The sequence below is a fragment of the Empidonax traillii genome, unplaced genomic scaffold, assembly GCF_003031625.1.
Source record: "Empidonax traillii isolate 1590-97213 ecotype Southwest subspecies unplaced genomic scaffold, ASM303162v1 scaffold14:size4059594, whole genome shotgun sequence".
NCBI classification, from domain to species: domain Eukaryota; kingdom Metazoa; phylum Chordata; class Aves; order Passeriformes; family Tyrannidae; genus Empidonax; species Empidonax traillii.
Window position 1 is genome coordinate 1,830,106 of NW_020955207.1, and position 8,646 is coordinate 1,838,751.

Below are 8,646 nucleotides of genomic sequence, written 5' to 3' on the forward strand. Positions count from 1 at the left end.
AGGGCTTACTTACAAGGAAAATGCACACAAAGTCCTATTTCTCTTGAGAACAGCAGAAATGAGTGACTTTATGGGTCACAAATGTCCAATCCTACAACACTGTTCAGGAGGTTTCTGTTCAGGAACTGCTGCCTCTGCCGCCTTTAGGGGTTCTCATGCCCAGCTCTGCATCCCTGGAGAAAGCATCAAGTGCCTGAAACAACAGAAACCTCTTTCTTGGCCTTTAGCTGCGTAGTTTTTTTCTTTCTCAGCCAGTACCTTTAGTCTAAGGCACCCTGGTTCTTGGTAGTGCATGGAACTGGAAATGTCAGGTGACACAGAACTGTGGAAAACTGCGGAAAACTGCATGGTAAGAAAAGATCTGGATCCCAAGGGGAATTTGACAAGTCAGACTACAGTCTGATAAATGCCTCAAATCAGCATTGCTGCAAAAAGAGGTCTTGCTGTATTTAACCTGGCCTTGAGTTGATTTTCCATCACTCCCTGGTGAGCTAGAGAGGGAACTGGTGCAGCTGAAAGACATTCATTAGACAAATACTAACCCTATAGAAAGAGCAGTGCAAGGGTGGCAGCAAGGGGTGCCTGAGGGCAAGTTTACTCCTATCAGTGAAACTGACACTTTTTGGCAACTCTAAGGGTTCAATAAGCAAAGTAAGACTGAAGGCCAGAGGCTCAGTCCATATAACCTCGCTGCTGTGTGGCATAAACATGCTAATATTTTGCTCACCTATCCTCATCCCCTGTCACATTCTCCAGGTTCTATCCCCTCTGTGTCTTTCTGTAATAGAGATTTTGTGTTCTAATGTGATTGTTTTCTGGCCCAGAACTAATTCTCCATGACTCAGTCAGAAAAATCAGGGTATTTTTCAGGACTGAGGTACCTCTGACCAAGCAGGTGATGATAGTGGAAATTTCCCTTCCTCTATAAATTTTCTCCTTTCATCTCAGCAGTTTCCCATCACTGCCTCTGCTATCCCTGGCCACAAGAGCCATTTAGCTGTGTTTTGGGTGCTGCTCTGGCTTTGACTGTACTTTCATTTTCAGGAGTTATTCAGACTCTTCTCCTCTGTGGCACTGCATGGCGGCACCTCCACCTCTCTTCAGACATCCCAGTGTAAACATTCAGGGTTGGTGCCCGGGAGGGTGGGAGAGATCAAGAAACCGGTGAAAGGTAAAGCAGGGAGAGGCTGGACGGAGCAGCAACTTGTCCTCCTTTCAAGTCCTGTCAGCACTCTTGCTGGAAGCATCACCTCCTGCCAGAGTTAAGAGATTACATTCTCCCAGGGTGGATGCAGGCTTTCTCTGCCAGACACTAGCTGTCACAAAGCAAGGCAAGTGGCAGAGGTAAAGGTTGCATAGACAGTCCCATAAAAAGCATAACTTGATGCTGGATAATATCACCACTTAAATCATGAAATTATGACCGCTAATCTGCTCACTATCATGCTGAGTCAGGATTATAATGAACATCAATTTTTATTTGGGAAAAAAAAAAAAGGCACTAGTATTTTTTGTGATGTTATGGTGCAGATTAGTGACAATGTGTGCCTTTTTACAAGAATTAAACAACTTTTCATGGGCTGTATGGTCAGGAGGTACTGTTTGTAGACATATGTTTTATTTTTTCAAGGTCTTTTCAAACTGAGATACAAAATACTTTTAATTTACATGTATTTCTACAGGAAAGACTTGCTTTACTTTTTCAGCGCATAGTCATTTTGTTTGTTAACTTTATTGTGATAGAAGGGTTATAATATAGTGTTACAAAGCTGTGCAGCGCTTACAGAACACATGCAAGTCATTTTCTTTAAGCAACCACGTTGCTATAGGAAGAAACAAAAATGTTGTTCCATGTTTCATCCTCTCCTGCCTCAAGGAGTAAAGGATGTGTTTGTGTAGCTTTAAAATAGTTCTGAATATGAGCAGTTTATTGCTTTCTTAATGACACACCATTAACTAGTAGGGAACTACACATTGAAGTTGTCTCCTTCCATATTGTGAAAGTCTCTTGTAGGTTCCCAATTACTATTGAATCTGGCTTGTAGTTCTCTTCCTCTTTGCCATCACTCTTTGGGAGCAAATGCCTTCTCAAACAGATTTTTCCCAGATCCACACACACTGCAATTTCTTTCTTAGCAGATGTTGTGATCCAGGCTGTTTGCCAAGTGTGAGCCATGAGAGAAGCCCCACATCTCAGATGTGGTATGAACTTCAGTGATTTCCAACTTTTGGTGTTGTGTAGCATGACTCATACTCTGACCTGAAAATACCTTTTTATGATCAAATATCCCGAGAGATACACAGGAGCTTGAATCAAGAAGGAAAACAGGGAAGAAAGACTATAGAAGAGACGGGATCCTATAAAATAACCATCTTGGTGGGACCAAAAACAATAACTTAACTGTGATATAGCACAGGTACAGCAAGATCAACCAATTGTTGTTTGATTGCTTTCTCATGTGCAAGAGACGTTGAAGGTGAAGCAGAAAAGAATGGAAAGATTCAAAAGTATGGAAAGGTGGACTTCAACAGCATCATGAGGAGAGAGTGGAAACTGATCAGCTGATAACCTCTAATTTGACAAACAATTAAGTTATTATCCCACTGACTCTAGATAAAAAAACATGACCTTATGCAGATGGCAAAGAAGAGAAAGATATATTAGCAACTGATGCCTTGGATTATACAAGTCATTTATATTTTTTGGGGGGGGATAGGTGGAAAGCAGCTGAGCTACAAAAGCCTGCATGTCTTTCACAGAATTATTTTGCTGATTTTTTCGTCTTTTCTAGTGGAATTCAATTCTATCTCCAAAACCAGCAACTATGTCTCATTGAGACATAATAAGCTTTTTTGCCACACTAGGTCTATTAGCTTTTTCCATCCCTCCAATCCAAGCAATAACATTTTCATTCCTTCTCCCAGGAGAGTACAAAATTTATAGAGTTGATTTCAAGATAAAGATACTGTGAGTAATTAGTTATGAACTTCAGAACTGCACACAATCAACATAAGATTTTTAAGAAAACATTGCTACCTTGGATATCTAAAATATTTGACATTTTAGGACAAGACAGCTGTGTCTGAATGATCTAAATCAAGTTATCCTCCCTGTAAAATATTTTTAATTGAATAGTTCTGTAAAGAATAATACATAATAATAAGGCTTTTGTTTGAACTTGCAATGTTCATTTCAGTAGCAATGAGTAATTTTTGTTAGACAACAAAAACTCTTTTCTGCTACAGTGATAGCATCTCCAAAAGGTGATTTTGAAAAAAGTATTTTAAGAAATAACTATTTATTGCATGTTTGGTTTTAAATAGTTTGTTTAATTGTTCAATTCACTTAGAAAGTTAAGTTTGTCTTTACAGTGAAGGAACAGGGGAAACTATAGTTTTCCTGATATTTTATGAGAGCCTGTGGGGAATAAATAAGAAATGTGTGGTAAAATTATATAAGTCTTTAAGTCTCAAAACTCTGTACCTTAGTCCGTAAAAACCTGCTTTTCTATTTGTGTTTCTACACTGTAAATTCTCAAAACTCCTCCTAGTGCTTTTTACTTCACAAACCTTAATGTAAAAATAAAAAAAAAGACAGAAGAGACCAGGATCTTTCTTCGCTCTTCTCCTGATCCATTCACAACTCACTGTGTAGCACCATGAGGAAATCCCTGAGGTCAGCTTCCAGTGCCACCTGAGACACTGGAGGCAGTTTAGCACATTACTTCAGGGAGTCGGTGTGCAGAGCCCTGTGCAAGTGTGTTGCACTGTTTCCAGGACCCACTTGCTGAGTAGCAGGTTTGTCATGCCTGTCCATCACCATTCTTTCCCAGGTCCAGGTCCACACACGCTGCAGGAGGCTGATACTATGCAGGCTGACAGCAATGCAACCTACTACTGAGCATCACCATCTTTTGCTTCAGAAAGCGGCTTCCACTCAGCACAAATGACAGCAGGTCCAGACAGCTCAGGGCAGTCAGGCTCAAAAAAACCTCATTGTAGCTTTCTAATTGGCCAAAATCCCTGAAGTGCTGTATATAGTAGGCCCTAAAGCAGTGATAGGGAAGGAAGCAAATTATGATGACCCAGATGAAAATCAAGTTTTTCACCTGGGCCCAGAACTCTTGGTGTGACAAGAGAGAGGTAGAAAGTTTTCTTGCCACTTTTACGAGGATAAAAATCTGCAGGCCCAAGAGGACACAAGAAATACAGGCGACAGCTACAACTAGGATGTAATTTAAGGCTTTCACGCTCTCCCGTTGTAGTTCTTTGTGGAACTTGAAGCACGTTGTATCATTGTATGAGCCTGAGCGTCCATACCGGAAGTGAAAAACGGGCACCACAAAGACGATGACAGAGACCCACACGGCAGCGCTGGCCGCAACTGCATGCAGCTTCCTGTAAAACTCTACTTTGTCCTTCCACTGAAAGAAGATGAGCCACCGGATCACCAGCGTGATCACGTAAAACAGGAAGGTCAGGTACATGTGGATGTGCACCATTGCACTCACCATTTTGCAAAATGGCATGTTGAATACCCACTTCTTGTTGATGTAATAGTGGATGCGGAAGGGCATGGTGACGAGGAGAAGGCTGTGGACAACGACCAGGTTAATGATGGCAGTAGTGGTCACAGACAGAGTGTTCATCTTGACCAGCACAAATGCCATTGTGATGGAACCAATTCCACCTCCAGCAAAGGCAACTGAGTAGATGGTAATCAGTATGGTACTCATGGTGCTGGTGTGAATGAAGGCTGAGGAGGAGTCACTGCTGTTCCCAGTCTCTTCAGTCATGTTCCTGAAATCTTCCTTGTACATATTCTAGAAATGAAAGAATACAGAAAGACTAAGATAAAGTTAGAATGAGAGGGCCTACCCTAAAAGATACCAGCACTTTCCACCTGGCTCTAATCCTGAAATCTCACAGATGGCACCAGCACTGTAACAGTACAGTAGCTAGTAGCTGTAACCAGTAGTTTTATCCAGACATTCTTCAGCCTAGAGGAAAATGAAAGAGAAAGTTGGGCAGAGAAGCTGCTCAGACCTCAAGACATTGCTAGCCATACAATTAAAAACAAGCACAAGTCAATAATATGTGGGAAGAAAAAGTCTTTAGAGAAATTACATGGTTGTGGTGGGTTTGTGCTGCTGTTAGTTCTCCTCTATTCTGAGCATCTGCATACTCTTACAGTGAAGATCACAGATCTTGTTTGAATTCTGCTACTCATTCATCAATTTGTTTATTTGCAACACAAATCTGTCCTTCACAGAGCCAGATAACAACCATATATTGCTCAATCAAAGCTTCAAATTTTGTTTGTTACCAAGAGCTAAGTTTTGCACACACTCCTTCTTCTCTGTGGACAGTTTATCTGAGTAAGGGATTAAACTCCATGGATACCCAGACTTCATGGAGATTCTGCTCAGATCCTGCCAGACCAAGTAGTGTGGGCAGTACTGTCCTGGTGTTCAGGGCCATTCCACATCTTAAGTGTTGTTACCTGGTGTTATGAAATGGGTTGCTGGAAAACATTGGGAAAGGACACCCTAGGTAAGTGTAAATCAGCCTGCCTGGCCTGAGCAGAAGCTAGATACAAGTTAATAGCAAGTTTAATAAGTATGCTACATATTTTAATATATTACTCTTTCAAAGAGAGATTACATATCATCCTTATAATTCTAAATGCAGCTTCTGGTAGGATTTGTAAGTAGTACACGATCATATGGGGGCATGAAGAATTCAGGTAGGGTATTATCCTGAAGCACATTTGCATATATGTAAATGTCCAGAGGATGTCTGCACTACAGTCACAGAAAAGAAGCAGGGAAAACTGAACAGTGCTGGGCTCTGTACTATTCCAGTTATATTGCTACTGACACCTGAACTGTAATTTAAAACTGACTCTAGTATGTCATCCATTTCACCAGTGAATCTCACAACACAAGAGGGCGTCTTTTCCCAACTGAGTTTTTGTGATTTTTTCATTTAATGTTTTAACTTCAGAAAGTAGTTCCTCAATCTCTTTGTAAGACTGGTATTTCAGCTTTTTTGTTTTGTTTTGGTGGGGGGGTTTTTTGGTTTGGTTTTTTGTTTTTGTTTTTTTTTTTTTTGGTAGCACATACTGCCAAATTTGGGAGAGGACAAAAGTTTTTTAGCAGTCCTCTGTTTTTATGGAAAAGAGAAGATGCTTATACGGTTTTATAAACTGGGCTTTTTCATAGTGGGAAATTATTATCTGCGACGCACCTCAGATTTTTGTGTTGTTTCTTGGCGATAGTTCTAAGCACTCATCCTTACAGTAATCAAGATCTGTTCACACTTTGAAAAGCTGGTTATTCTCTAGCTATCCAAATGCATCTAAGACTCCAGATACTTTGTTATAATCAAGATAAATATAACAGCCATATATCAAATTGATATGATGCTTGCTGGCATTACTGACATTTTCTGTTTGATCCTGATTTCAGAGTTACATGGAGAACTAGTTCCAGTGCATTAGAAGTAGTATAAGGGTTGCAAGGAAAGAACTTTTTCTCAAAGTCAAGGTAGATTGGCACACTGCAGCTCTTGCATCAGAGATGGTGCAAGTTCCTTCTAGTTCTGTTCTCATTTCTGAGACATTGCGTTTTAGCCTCATAATCATGCAAGTCAGAAGGGATTAGCAATAGCTCTTCATCTGTTTCTCTGAGTTGTTAAGATGTAATTTGAAAAGGTGTCTCTAAAAAGTGACATTATCACACTGTTATGAGTTAAAATGCATATTTAAACTTTAAAAGTTTTAGAAGTGCCACAGGCCTAAAGGCAATGTGCTGGAAATGTGGGTTGGTGTGAGCAGCCTCAGAAGCAGGGCTGCACCTGGAGAGAAAGAACCCCTCGTGGTCACTCTTTGGAGCCCAACAGTGAAACTTGAACTGAAGGCAGTAAGAACAGATAAGCAGAAGTCAGATAAATGATATCTTCAACATACATTCTGATTAAGGGAACAGCAAGCAACCTATTTCTCTCTGCAGATAAGCAACTGAAACATTGGAATGAAGGTTTCCGCAGAATTTTGTGGTCGTCGTTAAATCCACACATTGTAACACTGTGAAGGAAATGTCATTTTCATTAATCTTCAAAAAAAAAAAAAAAAAGCTACTGGTAGCTCTGATAGAAGATTATCAGCTCCCCAACACTGCAGGCATCCCACTGAAATATCATTGCGTGATGAATACAGAGTATAGCGTGTCACAGGGTATGTTTCACAGAGGAAATGTTGCTTTCTGGTGAAATGAGGTTTCCTATTGTAATGACATTCACAAAGCTATAACCTACTGACCTGAAATACAACTAACAAGTCCTTCTGCCAGAGTTTAGCATGAGGCACATGGCATGAGAATTAATGTGGGTCTTACAAGACTGATTGATTATATGACTTAAGGCTATATACTGAACCTCACTAGAAACATAAGCTGTAGAAATCTTCAAAAACTGGAAAATGTCTCCAGCAGAGGAGGAGCAACAGAAGAGACTAATGAGAGCGGCATCAAGTTAAGAACTGGTCTCTCCAGCCCCTTCTTGTCAGTGTCAGCTGGTGTAAGTTCATGCTGGCTGTAAAAGTACTTCAGTACTTGCTTCAAAACTGCATCCAGCTCGCTTAAAACTAATTTTTTAAGTAATCTGACCATTATCTTACATTTTAAAGAGGGGTTGTACCCTGGTCAAAGAGTTACAGTTCAGTCTCATCTCTTCTTGCCTTCTCCCCACACACCACTACCCCAAACGTCTGAAGCACCAAGGATCTCATTCAGGAGGGTACTTTGCAGCTTTGTCTCAGCCAGGCTGATTCCCCTCATGCATGTTAATTTTAGTTATTGACATCTGTAAGAACAGAAGGAGCACGGAGAGAGCTTGCACATCCAAAGGCAGAGAGTTTCTCCTCAAGGAACTGTTCTTGTTTCTGTGCCTTCCTACCCCCTCTAGCAACTGCCAGTTCAGTGATATTGCTCAGGTCTTGGAGCAAAGTTTGGTCTTCCTCTGTGTTAAGTCTCATCACTTGGCTAAACTTCTGCTGGACTTGTGCCTTGAACAGCCATGTAGCAACGGTGGGCACCACTTCAATCTGAATGCCATAGCAGTTGCTGGTGCCAAAGGCTTGAGGACAGTTGCAAAAATATCTCTGTTTTAGTCTGACAAAGGAGGTAGGTTGCCAAGAGGCCAGAGACTGGGTTCTTTCAGAAATATGATCAGAATAAAGATTCTTGTGCATTCAAGATTTATGAGTTGTTGGTGTGAACAAGGTCATCACACTCATTTCTTGTAATTGTCTGTGCAGCACAGTCTATGAGATTAACCTGGACTACTTTCTTCAGGCCAGAGCAAGTCATAATACTCAATCCCTGTTCAAGGCCAGTTTGGATGGGACTTTGAACAACCTGGTCTAATGAAAGGTGTCCCTTCCCATAGAAGGTCAGATGGAACTTAATGATCTTTAAGGTCTCTTTCATCCCAAACCATTGTGTGATTCTATGATTTATGAAAACAATTTTATCTCTGTCAAAATCTTCCAAATAAAAAATATTCATTCCAACATTCAGGAACTTGTTTCTCTTATCTTACTTATTATCTTATTATCTATCCTACCATTAAAAAAAAAAAAAAAAA

The 8,646-nt window shown here is 40.5% G+C and overlaps 1 protein-coding gene across 1 annotated transcript; it reads right to left on the minus strand.

Moving 5' to 3' along the window:
- Positions 1 to 3,866: 3,866 nt before the first annotated feature.
- GPR141 (G protein-coupled receptor 141) lies at positions 3,867 to 4,879 on the minus strand. The gene has a single exon (XM_027891146.1). The coding sequence runs from the start codon at positions 4,818 to 4,820 to the stop codon at positions 3,867 to 3,869; it is 954 nt and encodes a 317-aa protein (XP_027746947.1). The 5' UTR covers positions 4,821 to 4,879.
- Between the last annotated feature and the right edge of the window lie 3,767 nt (positions 4,880 to 8,646).